Source organism: Falco naumanni, chromosome 9, assembly GCF_017639655.2.
Source record: "Falco naumanni isolate bFalNau1 chromosome 9, bFalNau1.pat, whole genome shotgun sequence".
In the NCBI taxonomy this organism is placed as follows: domain Eukaryota; kingdom Metazoa; phylum Chordata; class Aves; order Falconiformes; family Falconidae; genus Falco; species Falco naumanni.
In genome coordinates, this window is record NC_054062.1 from 35,335,083 (window position 1) to 35,353,714 (window position 18,632).

General features: G+C 37.4%; 1 protein-coding gene across 1 annotated transcript in view; it reads right to left on the minus strand.

The window, feature by feature from the left end:
* MYPN (myopalladin) overlaps window positions 1-18,632 on the minus strand; it is a 48,479-nt gene that overhangs the window by 18,576 nt on the left and 11,271 nt on the right. Inside the window, exons 2-11 of the mRNA XM_040605327.1 lie at window positions 18,366-18,541; window positions 16,807-16,858; window positions 14,542-14,689; window positions 12,933-13,004; window positions 12,576-12,717; window positions 11,612-11,635; window positions 9,454-9,570; window positions 8,325-8,694; window positions 5,721-6,308; window positions 3,275-3,422 (exon numbers count right to left, since the gene is read on the minus strand). Coding sequence (XP_040461261.1) covers window positions 3,275-3,422; window positions 5,721-6,308; window positions 8,325-8,694; window positions 9,454-9,570; window positions 11,612-11,635; window positions 12,576-12,717; window positions 12,933-13,004; window positions 14,542-14,689; window positions 16,807-16,858; window positions 18,366-18,541 — 1,837 coding nt within the window. The remainder of the gene's footprint in view (window positions 1-3,274; window positions 3,423-5,720; window positions 6,309-8,324; window positions 8,695-9,453; window positions 9,571-11,611; window positions 11,636-12,575; window positions 12,718-12,932; window positions 13,005-14,541; window positions 14,690-16,806; window positions 16,859-18,365; window positions 18,542-18,632) is intronic.

An 18,632-nucleotide genomic window follows, 5' to 3' on the forward strand; every position in this document is an offset into this window, starting at 1 on the left:
CTCTGAGCTCCATGGTAGTAAAATATTACGGGAGTAGAGATGAGTGGGGAGGGAAGTTCTTTGTCCTTCTTACCCTCTTTTACTTTGCAGAAACATTGAAACATACACTGTAGCAAGGACAAGAATCCAGGTGTTTGTCCTAGTTCCTAGGCAGGAGAGTGGCTCTCTTTTTCTCTCTCTCTGTGTCTGTCTCTGTTTCTTTTCTCCGTCACAAACTGGAAGAAAGCTTCCTCAAACATCCCTAGCTATTAAGGTGAAATGCTATCTGAAGTGTCCTGCTAAAGGAGGGCCTGTTCCACACTGCCTGAAAGTCTTTAAGTTTTATTCATTGATTTGGAGAAGGTGAGAGAAAGGCTCAGGTATCATTTTACGGGAGCTGTTTTGAAAGGTGGAATTTCCAGATTTTTATCCTGCTGATAAAGAATGCCTAATTATTTGTGCAGCCTGGGACAGCACCAACAGTACACATTCCCACTGGCAAGGGGTTAGGCTGTCCTTACAGGAGTTAAGAGTTATGAGTTCAACTGTTTTCAGGCCAAGGAAGAAACTGAGTTGTCTGCTATATGTTGGGATTTGTCCTGACCTCTTCCTGGAATTGCATAAAGCTAATCCTCATCTGGTATGTCTTCTGTTTGAAAGAACTGAGCAAATCTGACTGAAGACACTTTGTATAACTGAACCACATTTGTTTCAACACTCCTAATTGTGATGAAATCTCACCTGGCAATATAGCATACTACCATCTGCATAAATGACAGGTGTCATTTTTTTTTTTCTTGTAAAAATGGCAGCTTGTTATTTCACGTACTTGATCAAGGCTTCAGCTAGAATCTTAGCAAAATCATATTTGTATTTCTGTCAGCACTGTGTGATTATCATAGCTGTGGAAGACCAGAGACTAATCTGTTCTGTCTCATGCAACATCAGCAAAATTACCAACTGTGTTCTGATTCTGGATTTCTTTATTGATGATGAATGATGTACTGGATGAACCAGAAGGAGTACATCTGGATCATTAGATGTCATGCTGACTACACAGTGCTGACACTTAGGAAAATCTTGACTTGTAAGCTAAACACATTTCATATGGAAGTCAATGATAGATAATAAATAGAGCACCAGGATGTAAATCACTTATGTTCATTACTGCACTTTATATAGTAATATAAGACAATACCAGTACTTTAAGGCACAGACTTGCCATCTGCAGCTTTCATTCTGGATGATCCCTACATGCTCTGCAGGAACTGTAAATGAGACCAAATGCTGCTATTGAAATATGGGGCTACAATACACTTCTCTAAATAAAAATATGCTGTAGGACACCATATAAAAATACACTATATATAGAAGGAATTTTAAAAATAGCATGTAGAAAATACAAGGAAGCCAACACTTCGAGATTCTTGTTGGATGCTGTACTTCATTATGCAGTGATGTCTCACGGAGTTGCATTTGTAGTTACGAGAAAGCGAGTAAGAAGCCCTTTCCTACCATTATAATTTAATGCAGATATGCTATATATAGCATGAAAATGTCTCCTTTTTAATTGTGTTAGCTATAAGAGGAAAAACCAGAACAAAATGTATGGGTGTGAATCCAGCACTCCTACATACTATTCTCACAATGTTGATTGTTTTAATAACAGCAAATAGGAATTTTGGAAAACACTATGCATCTTCTCATCTCTTTAAATAATCACTGCTTTCATTGAGGAGAAAACTCAGACTTAATTTACTGGAGTCAGTCAGAGCAGTGGTATTCCTGGGTGTGGAAGAATAAAATCAAAAGTGGTTAAAGGTGGGAACTGAGGGAAAAATGAGCAATCTTTTATTGAGCAATCCTAAAATTGTTTTCGAGTTCATTATCATTGGCATTCTAATTACCATAACGATTAGAGATGTGCCAGCTTTGAAGTTTTTCAATGTTTGGGGGATTCGGGAATCTAGATTTTGGTTTGGTCTCATACAGAATAGCAAGTAAGTGTATAAATAACTTTTGCTGTCAGCAGATAACTTTGACACTACTAGTGATCATTGTTTCTAAAGGGGTTATCATGCAGTTAACTCGAAAGACTGATTGGTATTTCACAGTAGCTCTCTAAATAATTTGTCTTGCTACCATAGCAAGTACAAATTGTAACACTTGTGATTCATCTGCAAAATGTACTGCTTGCCAGTTGTTTTACTCAAAGTGCTTTGGCAGCGTGATCTCTCAGAAAGAAAGGTCAATGGCAAAATTAAAAAAACAGGGATTATACTGCAGTTGTCCGCAGAGGGTAATTTGCTCCAGAGACTCCATGGCTTTTTGCTTATCTTTGCGTGTTCTCTGTCAGAAGGGCTAACAGATGTTATGAAAATTCCCTTGTTGATGACAGATCAGGGTAAACCATTATTTGCTGTGTTAAGCTTGAGCTGGCGGGACAGCTATGGAGGGCTTCCTGGCCAAGGTGAAGGTAGGGTAGTGGCCTGCAGACAGAACAGCTATCTAGCAGTCCTTAGTGTGTCCTACTGTTATTCAAGGGCAGTTGAACCTGTTCTACAGTGATTTCAACCTTCAAAATATTATTTCCTTTTTTTATTTCTTCTTTAATTTCATAGACACTCTACAGATCCAGTGAATTTATTGATTCCAGTTAAGAATGAACTGATATTTAGTTCCTTGAACTTTGTAAAAGGCTTGTTATTTTGCTAAACTCTAATAATGCTAGGCCTAAAGTTTGGTGTATGCCAGTAACATGTACCAAAACCAGCTACCAAAGTCCCTGTCAATTCATACAAGAAGGGAGATCCTGAAGGGAGATCTGGAAAAATAGGTTTAGTGCTAAAAATTGAGTATCGCGTTTTAGTTCACCCAAAGTAAAACCAGAAACATTTTCTTAAACAATCTGATTACTTTACTCAATTTGTGTTAAAAATATACAGTGTATGAATGTGTGTGTACACAATGAGTTGAGCAACTGGTAAAGTGAAAAAATGAAATCCGATGTACAGAAGTTTCCATGAAAAGAAGTTTCACATTCCTACTGGTCTCTAACAGAGATTGTTAGAAATTAACAATGCTGCTTAGTCACAAAGTAAACCCTCTACAGCTGCATCCCCTCACACTTGGTATTTAAAGCTCCAGTTTGCTATTCCAAACCAGTACTTACCACAAAAGCTCACTCGGCAAAGCAGTGTAGTGGCTCAACCACACAAACACCTTTTGTTCCACAAGTCATAATACATGTCTTGTCATGAGTGAAATTTATTTTAATAACACTTGATTTTCTTACCTGCTGACTACTTTGTTGATTAACATCCTCTCTGAAATGCAGTTTTCTTTCCAGGTCCTTTACAAGTGCAGCTTTATTTTCACGAATAGAATCATCTGTTGCTAATGGCAGAGGCTTCAGATTTTTCTTTGTTAATCCCTGGATCGGGCTATTAAAAGAAAATTCTGATACTAACATGCAGCAACCAGTATGTATTTTTTTTTTTTGTCACCTGTGTGATATGATATGTTACCCTTCAGTTGTCTGGGGAAACCTGTTATTTATTGATGTAGAGCCAAAGCACAATACGGGATTAGATTTTTTTTGGTACTGTTTTAATGATGCATCCTATTCCCATGCCAGTGAGAATTAAGGACACATCTTAAAGAGAATAAGCATTACAATACTATAATAAGCATTTGGGTTCCATTTATATTTATCCTGGAATAATGTCACAATGAATGCTAGAGAAATGTGTATAGGTGTTACCATAGGTATATAACTTGTACATTTTACTGTATCAGGCAATAATTTAAGAGTTAATACAATTTCTCATTGATCTTTATCTCACATCTTCACTGATCATTTACACTTGCCATGAGCTTTTACTTCTTTCATTTCTCTCACCTTTTTATGACACCTAACATCAACAGTTCTTTTTATTTTTATATTATAGATGTAGTCTGTTTTATTTTAGTAAGGTTTGAAAATAGTTAAATTCTTAAATAAGACTGTCAGGGGACTGTGAGAGTGCACCGCTGAAGCACAGCAGCAGCACACTACTAGAGGGTGTGCAACGTTCTGGTAGTTTACCAGAAGCTGGGATCATAATAACACAGAGGATCCAGGTAAAAGGCATAAGTGATGATTGCTGTGCAAGGTGTCTTCCTTTTGTGGCTCTGCAGACATGGTGTTCTCTCACTGATTTTGTAACCAGAATGAATATGATTGATAATGCTAAAAAAGGAAGCTGAAACTTCATTAGATATTCACAGATTAGCACAGATATTGTCCAGGTTCCTTCCTGATCTTTTATGCCCTCACTTTGATTCTCTCCCATGTAAAGATCTAAATTTGAATCTCAGCACAAAGAGCTCTAGTTATGTGGGAATTCAGCTCTGGGCTGGGACCCAGGAAAGGTGAAATGGATAAAACAGTATTTAACTACTCCACCTGGCAGGCGTATTGTAAGGATCTATTTGGAAATGCCAGTACAGCAGTTAGAAAAAGTAAAGCACCTGCAAGGGTTAAGTGTCATTAATGCAAAGAGAATAGGGCTTGAGCACTTGTGCACCAGCTCTGAAGGGGAGGAAGGGGAGTGGATGAGTAGTAGCAGTTGATCTTTTGCTTGCTGTTGCAGTGTTGTGAGAGCAGGCTGAAGGCTTGGGTTGGGTATTGTTAAAGCCTTCACTGTGAACCTTGTAACTTTATTATGTGTGCCTGCCCATGATGCCAGGCCGTGAGGGCCTCCAGGCATGTGTCACAGAGTGATGGCAATTATGTGGCTGTGCTGGGCAGCTAGGAAGTCTGTGCGCAGGAGTGCAATAATGGTTTGAAGGCAGGCTTCTTGGCACACACTGGTGAATGTTGTTTATACAGGGACACTTTTTTCTAATTATAGATTGCTTGATGTAGTATCAGCAGGATAGTTGGGAGATTGTGACTTACTGATGGCTATCACTACCTTGAAGTGTACCATTGGTAAAAAGGTGAAATAGTCCTCACTTTGTGCAGGATCTGGAGTTCTATGGATAAAAAGTGGTATCAACCTACCGGTGCCAGCCATGCTAACGTGGTGCTCATGTAGCCCACAAACTCTACTAGTAAAGAAGGAACTCTCAAGACCACAGCCTTTCCCATACTGCTTTCCTTATCTGCTTGTATGGTGGTGAAATCATGGCGGCTGTCAATTTAAATATTTATGTGCAAACCATTAACTCTCCTGAGATTTTCGGGGGGACTTTAAATAGAGAAAGTGTTGCAACCAGAAAAAATGTCTTTACATAAGTTATTTCTTAGATTTACCTGGACTAAGAAATAACTTACATTATGAGGTACCTTTCAGAACTTGTTGCTGACAATAGATGAGAATGTTTTTATAGCTTATATAGCCATTATCTTCGAGTCTTAGGTCTTACCCTGCAAGCTCATGAAATCTTTTTTCACCCACTAGTACAGTCTTGTGAGTCTCTGAGCCCCAACATTATTGTATAATCTGTTTATAAACTCATATTTCTCTATCTTCTTGTAGAAGATTTATCTTCTTGTAGAAGCTACTAGCTCATCCTTTATTAACTAAATGTAAAAGTTAGATGAAATGACCAGAATATATTAATAACTCACTTTGCTATTTTATGAATGACTTGCATTTCAGTTACTCCCCACTGAACCCCTGAACAGAAATACATCTTAGTTTCCTTTACGAGTAGTTCTTGTCCCTGCTGCACATATGGTTTATGCTACTTACGTGGCTGGTGTACTTCTAGGCAGTCCCATAGCATTGGTTGATGGCCCAGTAGGAAGTGAAGGAAGAACAGCACTAAGGAAAGCTACTGGATTCTGAATCCGGCCAGTTGGGGACATAGGAGCAGGAGTCACACTCTGTGGCTGAAACTGTTTTACGCTCGATGTAGAAAGTGTTAGTGGAGGCAGCATTGATTCTTTAGGGCTTGGTAGAGACTGTTCACTTTTGCTTGTAAACCCTCCTGAAGACCTTGATTGGGCAGATGGGGAATTTCCTGTGAAATTTTCCTTGTTGTTTATTCTTTGAGTTCCTTGAGGGACGTTGCTGAATGTTGTAACTGAAGAGCTGGAAGAAGAACTGCTAGGCGGTGTGGTTTGTGATGGTAGGAACTGCTTAGGTCGGGGATAGCTGAATGCTTGTGCAGCAGGGGCTTTGCTTTGTTTGTACAGAGTTGAGGTGGACTGTTGAGGGAGCGAAGCAGCAGAATTCAGTAAAGCTGTGTTGAATGACAGCTCTCTTGTAGATGTCTGATACACCTGCTGCTGTTCAAGCAAGACCTGGTTGTGGAGCTGTTTTAACTGGGTTTGATCACTGCATATAAAACAAAGATGCGAAAATTCAGTCAAGAGCCCTGAATTGGTGGCTGTCTACATTTCCTTATGTGAATTGCAAGAGAAAAATTCTATGTCCTGTGATACAGTAAGATGTAGGGGAAACAACATGACATATTCCCTAATGTTACAAGAAGAGCATAATATTAGTTTGCTACTAAAATAAACTTTTCCTTCCTCTCCCCTTCTTTGCCAGAGGCACAAAATTTTTTTGTCTGAAAATCATTTGACTGAAGATGATTCTTACATTTTATCATGTGAAATATAAATACAAATCTTACTTGAAGATATTTAAGGGGTAGCATTGTCAAATTCTGCTCTGTCACCTTAGCGCCTCTCTGCTTGTGTAACAAAGAGTAGGATTTAGTTAATTGGATTTTTAAATGAGCATTTGTAAGATACTTGCTGTTGTTTAGCTCCTCAGCATTATGGCTAATAAAGCTTTGTAATAATCCACCCAAAGAGATACTGCCAATGTATTTTAGGTGGTATTGACATTCAGTGATAGGCAGGAGTGCATAATTCAGAGAGGACTTGCATTTTGTGCAGTTGTTGTTTCTTAGATGATGTCTACTGTATGTGTCTTCAGGGCTTTTTTACTTTACAGCTGGGGAATTATTTTGCCTTGTCAAGTGGCTTATTTAGTTATTATGTATATGGAAATACAACATATAGAAAACAGGCTAATGTTTCCCCTTCCAAAACCAAAAAGGACATAGAGAATACAGAAAATTATAATGTAATAAATCATCAAGTATTAAATAACTGTTCTTAAAAAGCAAAAAATGTAGAAGTAGAGACCAACTACAACAGGTACTAACAAACCAAATACATGAAGTCAACAGAACTGCTTTTTCTTTAGAAGAATTATTGTTTCTATGATGTACTAAACAAAAATTGCATTAAAGGTATATAAAGATAGCAATTTCAAGCTTTCAAACAGTAGAATGTTAGAGAGCTAGAAGTAGTGCAATCCTGATTTTGTGTCCTTTATATATACATCTGCATAATAATGGACTCCTTTGTTACAGTTTATTGAGGGAGGGAGTTTGAGAGAAGTTCTGCTTTATAAGAACATTGGGTAAATTAAATACTGCTTCTGATCCCCCCTTAAAGACACTATAGCTCTGAAGGTATGTAGGTTTGTGAATATAGGCTTAACAAATTAAAAAAGCACTGTTCCAAGTTCTTCTGCTACATGGTATATAAGTTCTATCAAATTACATCCCTGCTTAAAGATACCAATTAATTACTTTATGAAGTCCTTCCTGAGCCTTTACTTAAAGCTTCCGCCTATTTAAGAAATGAAATGAAGGACTCTGCATGCTTTTTTTTAAACCAGATTTGGGAGGTTTCAAAAATGATGAAAATATATTTCATAACAAACTGCAGTGTGAATTCCGTAAATTGTCCTCTAAGAAAACTACACTACTTCTTAAAATTTCCCCTTGAGCTCACAGTGCACTAATCATGTGAATGCTTTTTAGTTCAAGTGGTTTCACATTATCAAACATTTCCAAGTATTTTATCTGTTTTAAGATTTACATTTGTGAGACGTAAAAGTCATGAGGCATAGCTAGCTGTTAGCCCATACTATGTATAAGACTGAATATATTTGATTTTGGCAAAATCGCATACCTGGAATTGAATGAGATATGTTTGAAGAACCTGTTTTTATTTTGCCTGCATAAAAGCAGTATTGTTCACCTTTTGTTTGCAGCAAAAAGCATTGTGGCATTAAATACAATTTCAAAGGGAAAAACATTTTCCTTTTAAAATTGGAGAATGCTTCTCCTAGGAGGGTGATACAGAAAAAAATATCTACCTCTGTTGAGTGTGTTTTCTCAGAGTATGGTTAATTAGGCCAGCACCATGTGAAACTGGCTGTCTTCCTGTTCTGTATTTGAGATTTTTGCTCTAGTGTAATAGTGTCCTGGTCTGTGATTCCTAATTAATACCAGTGATGCCCCTGAGACTTAGAATCCCTTTTACTTACAGCTTTGGTTTAGCCAGCACTGGGGGAGGTTCCTTGGATGGTGATGTTGGCTCTGGTATTTTCATTGGCTGTCCATTTATCTTCTCTTGGAAATAGTTGGATCTGATTTGGTTTGTAGCACCAGGTCCATCCTCTGATGATGATTCACTTCCTTTATCATCTTCAGGCAGCTTGAAGTGCACACGGAGACCTATCTTGGAACTTGATCTGGGTTCATTGTGATTCACAAGAACACCTTCAAGTTTAGGTTTGGGGGTTTGATTTACTACACGATGGGAAGGAGTGTGTGGAGGAGGTTGATGTTCAACAGCAATTAAGTTGATTGAGCTCATTGTGTGAAGGCTAGCAGCATTACTACTGTCTTCAGTTGCTGAAATAGCAAATACCAAACTTTTGGTGAACATAAATTACCATAAATTATGGTGAAATGAAATTACAAAAGTTACAGTTGGAAAAAATCACTCTGATGTCTTTCCAGTTGGACTGAGTTGTTTGACCTCATTTGTTTAACAACAAATTCCCTTAACAAAGAAATATTGTAAGGGGGGGGGGGGGGGGGGGGGGGGGGGGGGGCGGGAAGGGACACAGTTCTTGTTTGGAAGATTCAGCAGTGCTCTTCAACCGTGTCCCCCATGAATTCCACTAGTGTCTTTGAAATACAAACTTTCTTCTCAGAGAATTCTCTAACATTTTAGTTATGAAGAACACTGCCAGAACTTGAGCTGAATTGGAGTCAACGTTGCGCTATGCTTTTATGTGCTTTACTTCGCTCACCTAATGGCCTTGGCAGCATAAATGATACAGGCAGTATGAAATAATCTGTTTTGAGGTTTCCTCCTTTGGGCTCTGCACCAAAGGGATATCGAAACAGCAAACTAGACAGTCCATAGAGATTCCAAAAATGGCTATTGCCCAAAACTTGTGGTCAGCAAGGGTTGTGCTTTTGGAAGCGCTGTGCGGGATTCATTCCCTAATGTTCCTTGTTCCTTCACATTTGTGATTGAGGAAGGACACTTAGAAAAGAGATAGCAATCTATCTGTATGTTTGATAAGCTGCCTGGACTGCACAGCGCTGCAGCCTGCTCTGCTTGTATTTACTAGGAAGCAAAGGACTAAAACAAACTCTTACCTTTGACAGTTAGATGAGCTATACTAGATACCGTGCCATATTTATTGCTTGCAGTACAGGTGAAACTGCCAGAATCTTCTGAAAATACTTCAGCAATAACGAGAGTACAAATTTCCTCTGCAAAGCATTACAGCAGTGTCATTACTTGAAGTGAACATGCATTGAACGAACAAACAAACAAAGCCTTGATTACCCTTGGGGACATTTCCTTAAAGTTTTCCACCTTGCTCAGTTTGATTTTAGTTCCATCAGTATTATCAATTTTGGCAGCCTTTGTGTGCAGCAGCTGTTATCAGCATTGTCTGCAGCAACTGGTACCCTCTGTGCTCCAGCATGCCCAATGAAAAGGAAGAACAGGTGTCAGCAGTGTTTGGAAAACATTAGAAAATGTTTTCCTAATCACATGAAGTACAGAATTTATCTCTGAAGAACTTAAAATTTAATTTGGAGAAATATAGTCTACTTTATACTCACAACTCACTAAAATATATGTGTTTTCATCTCTTTGCAGATTGAAAGATTAGTTACAATTAACTGGGAACAATTCAAGTAGAGTCACTCTGTAAGGTGAAGAAATAAAAAACATATACATGTAGGCAGGCATTTTCCAAAAGTACCAATGCAGATTGCAGATAAGAGGGGATTGTGCTAATTGTGCTTAGAGAAAGTTTTTTTTTCACTTCTTTGTGAAGAAGACCAGTGGTCATGAACAACATGCTAGCAAAATTGTACTTGCAAAAAATAAATTCCATCTTGAAAAGTCAATCTGGGGCTATGACATTCCTGTCTGACCAGTATCTGACATGTCTGGGCAGCAGTACTAGCTAATAAATACCTATGGTGATGGGATTTTAAATCTTTCATTTGGCTGGGTAGCTGGGATGGGGAGGGAGAGTAATATCTAAAGTATATTGAAGTGTGGGCTGATAGTGTTTCTTCAAGTAGTCAATGACTATTTTGCTACCATTTTGCAAGAAACTTTCCTAAACCCCTACTGGATTAATATTTTAAGAGTATTTCTGTAGAAGACCATACCACACAAACTTGGTTGTTTCATGTCATCACTGAGGAAAATCTAGTAGCAACAGAGTATTTGCTAAAAACTATAGGAGAATAATAGTTTATTATAGTACTAGGATTATAGAACTAGTTTAAGGCATTACAGTATCTAGTTTATAGTACTTGGATTTGCCAACCACTGCATGCATGGAAATCCAGATTCCTTCTGAATGAGCAGCAGGTGATGAGGCAGTGACAACTGCACCCAACTGATTACCCTCTAAAAACTGCTTCACATTACTCAGCAGTGATGCCACTGGACAGTAAAGGAACAGCATTGATGGGTTCTGGTAGAAGCTTCATTTATTCATTCCTAAACCTCAGAGAGAGACATTGCAAGGAGAGGAAGTCTCTTTCAAGCCACTTTTCTGGGTAAAAAACTTTTAACAGGGTAAGGAGAAGTTACAGAAGTTTATATTCCATAAAAAATAATATTACTTCGGTAATTTTCTACTTTAGGACGGGTAGCTTTATTTTTAATAGTGAAAAGTGTTACAGGGAAAGCAATAATTTCATGAAGAAGCAATCAAAATCTGTAAGGCTCCTTTGCTCAAATCACACAGAGTAGCCTACATTCTGCTCTGACCCTTGAAATTAGCAAATCCAGCTACTTTTTTAGGATTTGCTGATATCAGGGGTGGAACACCTGATGTGATACTCTCATATTACGCTGGTAGGGAGCAAAGGGAATGGCTGACATGGCTAAACATCTGATGCAATGTTCCCTAACTGGTAAACTAGATAAAAATAGTTCAGTCTACGTCATCTGGTGTACTTCTGAACCTTGGATATACAGGGGACCCTCACACATTAATCTTGTTAATCTTTAACTCATAAAGTGACAACATTTAGGTCCTAAGTTAGAACTGGGTCAAAGCAGAATGGAAATACTATTTTCTTCAAAAGTGATAAAATTAATTCGGATTGTATATTTATGGAACGGTCTGCAGTAAAATACTTCTCACTAGTAGCTATAGAACATGGGGAAAAGAAGAAATTATGTTAATTAAATTATGGAGTTTGAATAATTAATATTTTGTGAGGTTAAATAACGACATTTGTATAGTCAAAAAAGTATGTGCCTTTTGATTATCCTCACCTGGTTCAGCCATAGATCGTGGTTCTAAAGGGAAGAAGAGCAGAATTAGTAGATTGAATATACTTACTTTTGCCAATATTTTTATTTTCTTAAGCACTAAATATGAAGCTTGGTCTTCTCAATATGACGGAATACTCCTTTTGATCCAATTTTCTGTTTAAGGGGCGGTGGAGACAGCCAGGCCTTGTACCCAATGGTATGTCAAATCCACTGAACAATATGAACACTTATGAACACTTTTGAGAACTTATGAATAGGAAATAAATTTTGCAAGAAGTAGTTTTTTGCAATCTTAGTGCTACTTTATTGTGTCTTGAAGACAATTCGTCAGACTGTTACACACATGAGATCATCTTACGATAAAACGCTGTTTTGTTTAGGTTTGGTGTAGTGTTGTATTTAAGGAATTTCTATTGAGTTTTAGCAATTTTAGCATTCCAGTGACTTATAAGAAAACTTCAGATATTTAGACTGCATTTGAAAATTAAAATAGAAGTTTATGTTTACAACCTATCATGTGCACACACAGGTATGTGTAAGCATGCTAATGTGTACATCAGGCTACTTTTGTGGATAAATAAGCAATCTGCTGCCCACAAATGCTATTATAATAGCACTTAACTAAAAGATGAGTGATTTACGGGCAGTGGAACTCATATATTAAATTTGGGTGCCAAACCCAAACACCAGATGTGAGGCTGAATTAGAAAAGGACATTGAGGTGGCAAAGGGGTCAAAGCAGAAGGCAAAACAATACAATAGTTTGGGGAATCTCAGATACTACCTGTGAGTATGCTGTTCAATTCATCCACAGCTTTGACTTCTGGAACCCAGATTTATTGCCATAAATGTGGCTTATATTGTTCTTACCATTGTAACAAGAAATTTAAAATGTTGCTGTGTTAGCAGTTTTGTTGCTTGCCTAAACTTTATTAGACACAGTATTTCCACACAAGAAACATACTTTTCTGTAATATCCTAAAATCTGGAGAATCTTCTATCAGTGTTCCTTCTCTATACCATTCAACCTTTGGGGAAGGAGCTCCTTTCACTCGACATTCAAAGACAACAAGCTGCCCCTCAGAAGCTGAAATATCCTGTAACATCTAATAGAGAAAATTAATAGACAGTCAGTAAATGTCTTACTGGTCTTGAAGTAATACTGATTTCAGTAAGATTTCATAAACCCACTTAAATCCTTGAATGGCTTATGAAATGCACAATTTCTTTTTTTAAACTTTGATAGCTAGAAAATTTTAATTACTTCTCCAAACAATGAATTGACCTCTTTAATTTTCAAATATGTCATAGAACAGATTACCTTTGTAAATACAGGAGCAGCAATTATAGGTCTTCCATCTAGTCCTTGCAAATAGTTAGTGGGGCTTTGCGCCTGTAGATTGCAAAACATTGCATGATGATGTTTAGGTGTACAGAGGTTATTTTTCCATATACAAGAGAAACATGCATTTGGAATGACACAAAAGAGATTTTGGTGGGCGAAGTCCAAAGCAAAATATTAATGTAATGAATAAAAGTTGCTCTGTTGTAGACAACTGCTAGCGATCTGCCTGGATGGGTTAGTGCCTGAGTAACAAAAATGCTGTTATTGCCTTATTGAGTTAATCATGGGAAGGAAAACTTCACTGCAGGGTGTTATAATATCTTTCATTAATACCTCACCAAAGCAAATGTATGTAGGCTGCTTGGTGGTGTGTCCTTTTAAAAATTCTTTCTTACAAAATATTTATGGATGTTAGTAAGGAAAAGTTAATTCAAGTCATGTGTGTGACTGCTCAGTAATTCTTCTCCTTTGCCAAACCCAAACAATTTACAGAGGTGGAATATCACCCTATTGATCCTGTTCAGTGAAATCAGAATGAAATTATTCTCCTTCTGGAAAACTTCCTTATATAACTTGATTAATAGAGTTTTTCATTTTAGTGAAATAGCAGCTGCCCCAGAACAGCAGAATTAGGGATTCAGTATCTCTGGAAACATAGCCAGATTTTACAGGTGGTGTCATATAAGCCAACAAGTTTAAAAGTGGTAATTTTTGAGGTAACTATCACTCTTGATTTAGGCAACCTCTGTCAAAATGGCAAACTGTCTCAAAGGCTTAATTCTGTTCTCTTTGTAGTCAAAAGTAAATGTGCATTGTTTCATCAATTCATTTATTGGCTACCATTAATTCTAGGCTGTAAACATTGAAAAGGCAGCATAAAGCGAGTTTGTCATGAACTTTTGAGTTTTATTTTTAAGTAAATATGGTTCTTCTTTCCTATTAGGAAAGAATTCACAGTTATGAATATCCTGATAGTTTGCAACAAAAAGGACTCAAAATGCATGCAAACATTAATTAGAAATTCTTTGATGTGGATATTAATGTTATGTGGTAAATAAGCCTATCTACACAGAAAGTAAACATAGTAGTCAAATTATTTAGCTTAAAATAAGTTTCATAGAAAGAACATCATCTCAAGTGAGTTCTGTAGAGAGGGAGAGGGAAAGTTACAGGCTGCCGCTCATGGAAGTGAGTGAGTCAGTCAGCAGTGTGAAGGGGCTGGTGAGCTGACCTACACATCCAAGTGCACTTCATGGCATGCAGTCTCCGACCTGCTGGAGTGCACACAGATTCCCACCGCTGGCTGAGCTAGCGGCAGCTGCTCCTTCTGCTCACTGCCACGGAGATGCCTGTAACCTGGGGATGAAAGGTTCCCTTCCCTTTGCCGGGTGCTAAAGGTTAGCTAGTAGGCAGGACATCTCTTCTGTATATGCAACTACCGTATGGCTGTAACGTTCAAAGCTGAAGTTCAACAGCAAAGCAAAAGCTAGAACATTTGGGGGGTTATGAGTCACAAACTGTAGAAGAAACACCTTTTTAAGAGCTTGGTTTTAGTCCTTGAAATTCACCATATTGTCTCCCCTACCTGATTAACTGGTGTTGACACAGTCTGGACAGGTACAGACACAGGCTGAACGAAAGCAGGTGGTACCTTGGAGGTTTCTTGATGCTTGGTTGCAGTTCTAACAGCAGGAGATGCTGCATTCAAGGAGATGTCAGCTGGCTTTGTTTTGCTGTAAAATATTAACCAAAATAAAGTTCTCTAACTGGAAGCTAGAGCGTGTCCCTTAGCTATGTCTGTCCCAGTTACATGTCACTTCCAGCCTCACTTCTGGGATTGAATTCCAATTGATCTAAACTGATACATACTCCTAGGTAAACCACATTTTATAAGAGTCAGGCTGCATATCTTGCCACTGTAATCTCTCATACTTAGTTCACTTACACCAAATGTAATAAATGGCCTGGATTAACCTAATTGTGGCTTGAAAGCTGCTGTTAGCAGTTCTGAGAAGCATGAGAGCGCAATGCTAGTTTCTCAGAGGACAGTGCTATTTTCTCTTGCACTGCTCCCTGAGCTTGTGTGAAGATTTAGGCCTATAAGGTAATGAAAATACTATGGTCTGCTTGCATACAGATTCAATAATTTACTGCTGAAGAATAAAAGAGAGGGGTATGCTTTCTGACCAACATACGCAATTTTGGTAGTGTACAGGTTGGCACCTTTTCACTTCTTCTAGGTTGTTTCTGTATGGAAGTAGAAGAGTTGACCTTTTTTGTTTTTATTGATAAGTGAAATAATGCACACAATGAAGCGAGAGTCTTTTTATTCAGTTTGAGGTATGCAATGGCTGCTCTGGAATGTACCACAGGTTCCCCCCTAGGAAAGGCAGTCTTCAAACCAGAGGAAGCCTTACTCAGAGTGAACATATAGTTGCTGTCATCACTGATTTCTCTTTTGAAATTGTGAACTTTTTTTTTTTTTTTTTTTTTGCATTTGTTCTCACATTAATTCCCTTTAATTACAGGTGGTCAGATTCCTTATGACAACAGCTGGAAGCTAAGTAAAAACAAAAGACAGTCTGATTACACCCAAGCCTGATCTTTCAGAATTCTGTCATTTGAGGACATCCTTCTACAATGTCAGAGCAGCATTCTTTTTTTTTTCCAAGAAAACCAGAATGCAATACATTACTTCACAATTTAATGAGGTAAGCAGCTTACAGATGCCATCAAGTGATCATGGTCAACACTATATTAACACCCAATAAGATGAAATGGCTGAGACATTTGGAAAAGTCTGAGCTAGAACTATGAAAAACTTAGCAATTCATCCTAAGACCTTTGAGGACTTCTTGATCCTAAGTTTTATATTAAACATTTACATCCATCAAAGTCTATAAACCAATCCAATCTGGAGTATTTTATGACTTCCAAGTAAAAATCGCCTACGACAGGATTTGCTGTCAGCCTGAGGTCTGCAGCATTTTGTATTTGTGTTTTAAAAGAAAATTACATTTGTAATGAGTATAAACCTCCTTAATAAATAATAGAAAAGAGACAGGGTGCGTAAGTCTGTTTGGTTAAAATTTCCTCTTTATAAAGCACTGGTTGCTTTTGGGGTTCAATTAATGCATACAAAGGCATGCAAAATAAAAGATTGATTATTTCGGTTTTCAACCAGTGTGGCTCCCTTTCCTTGATAGAAAGACTTTGATTCTGAAAGACTATAGATTTTAACAGCTTTGGATCAGGTTCTAAATGCACAGGGAATGGATTTCGTTTAGGAAAAATAATTTTATTTCCCAGGTTTTAGAATACAACTGATACCTTTTCTTACTTCTTATAGTTAAGTAGTTTTTTATACCCATTATTTCAGTTTACTTTAGTTCATATCTATTAATTTCCTTATCTTAAATCTAAATAATCCATGTATAGCCATGTTCTGCCAAAAACTCCATGACATACCATATTTTCATGTGAGAAATTTTACTACACATTTTTTCCAAGTCAGATGCTTAAATCATCATTTAAGTTGGGTCTAGTCAAGTGGCATCTGTTTTAGTAAATTAATTTTAGTAGTTTAATCTTTAAGGTAATATAATTCTTCTTATGTTTATATTTGATATTGTTTCAGTTCTGAAGCTGAAGTTGAAAACACACAAGGAAACGTGTATTTGTTCCATACTATTTGTAAAGCAAACAAACAAACCCCAACCAATCCAAACAAATGCCAAAAAAAAGCCTAATGTGTTGGAAGTTGCAAAATATTAATGGAAACTGAAATGTCTACACTTGTGGGGTTTTGTACTGTAAGAAATAGGAAAGATGTAATTGATTTTAAACTTACTGATCCATTTCGTCTTTGGTGATTTCACCTTCAGAGTCAGAAGAAGAGACTCCTATGAAAAAGAAAAAAAAATCACTCAGCAGAGAGTTTTTTGCAGAAGTTTATGTATAAATGATACAAACCTTTATTCAAATTTCCTGTAGAGCAGTCTAAGGATATATATTATAGTTATGCCAAACCAAAACATCACATTGCAGTAGAAATGAACCAATGCTGCATACTGTGTAAGATCCAGAACTGCTATTGACATAAGGCAAATTTGGGATGAGGTGCGACTGAAATGAGGAAAACAGCATCCAAGACTAAATGTATACCTGGGTCTTGTCAGATTCTCTTTAAAGTGCCACTAGTGTGATTCAGTCTGTAATTGCTGTTGTGAATCAAGAGCTTTTTTTTCTCAGACACCTGATACTACCAGTTTAAAAAAAAGAAAGGGAGAGGAAAGAGAGAGACCTGGAGTCACAGCTATTATTCTTAAGCTATAGCCTTATAGCACAGTTTGGAGATGATACAAGCTCAGATTACTAACAGCTGTTTTACACTCCTGATGCAGCCTTTACTGCATTTAGAATTTGCATTTTCTCTGCAGTTCGTGCCAGGGAGCATCTCCATCAGCCATGGCTTCCATCCAACATCCACTGAGTTAGGTAAAAGCAGGCCTTGGCCCCAGGCTCGAGAACTGGGAAATCCTTGCCAAGCACAGGCGTCTCCCATTAATGTCAGGGGCAGTGCAGATACTAAAAAAGGATTCGTCCTTTCACTGTCAGATTAGAGAGGTGAAAGAAGAATAACAGTAGAGCAAAATTAACCTTGTATTAAGTAGGGTATGTGCTTTAAATTATGAATGGTCCCACTGTTGTCAGTGATGGAACTCAATATATTTTTCTGCCTCAAAAATGGAAAAAAGACAAAAAATTTTCAGTGTGTTTATTTTAAATTTGTAATCCTGCTAGCACAATGATGGATGCAATTCAAAACCTTACCCCAGAAAATGTTAAAAAGAAATACAATAAATAGACCTCTCTTAAGTCCAAGTAGGATATATTAAAGAGCACAAGGAGAAAGAAGAGACACCTAAATCTGCAGACGTAGCTTCTGGTTTATTTACAGAATCTATTGTGCAAGTAAAAATATCAAATTGCTGGCATATTTATTTTGGTTACAAGGTCCCAATAATGGATTACTATGAAGATATATCCAATTTGTAAAAATTACTGCGGAGAAAGGGATTAATAAGAATTAGACACAAAATTGAGGCTCTTATATTTCTGTCAAGTACCACAGACATAAAATGTAAGATGGCATCAGAATCTTAATATTTCTAGACCTCAGTCTTGCAGTGAGATATATAAAATCCCTGTGAAGCAGCACAATAAAATTGTATCTAAAGGGAAGTAATTTGTCTGCAGGGTATTTTGATAATGATGAAAAGTGTTGGCTCCTTGCTGGGTGTTTTTTGTGACAAATCTATTACACAGTTAACATACAAAATGAATAGTCGTATCTTAATGCTGTATAACCAATTTCAACAACCAGTTTCTTCAACAGTTCTAACATACCTTCTATGTAAATCTCTGCAGAAGTGGAGTCTGTTCCATAGATGTTTGAAGCAAAGCACGAGTAACGCCCTGTATCCTCCTCAAAAGCTTCAACAATAACCAATGAGTGTTGATCACCTGTCTGGATAATTTGAATATCTGGTGAGTTTTCAAGCTCCTTCCCTTCACAGTACCACCTGCAAGGCAAAAAATACCGTTTATCAGTGCAAGCAACTTGGCAACTAAAACAACAATGTTCAAAGTCTTTCTGAGGATAAAATGGGTGGG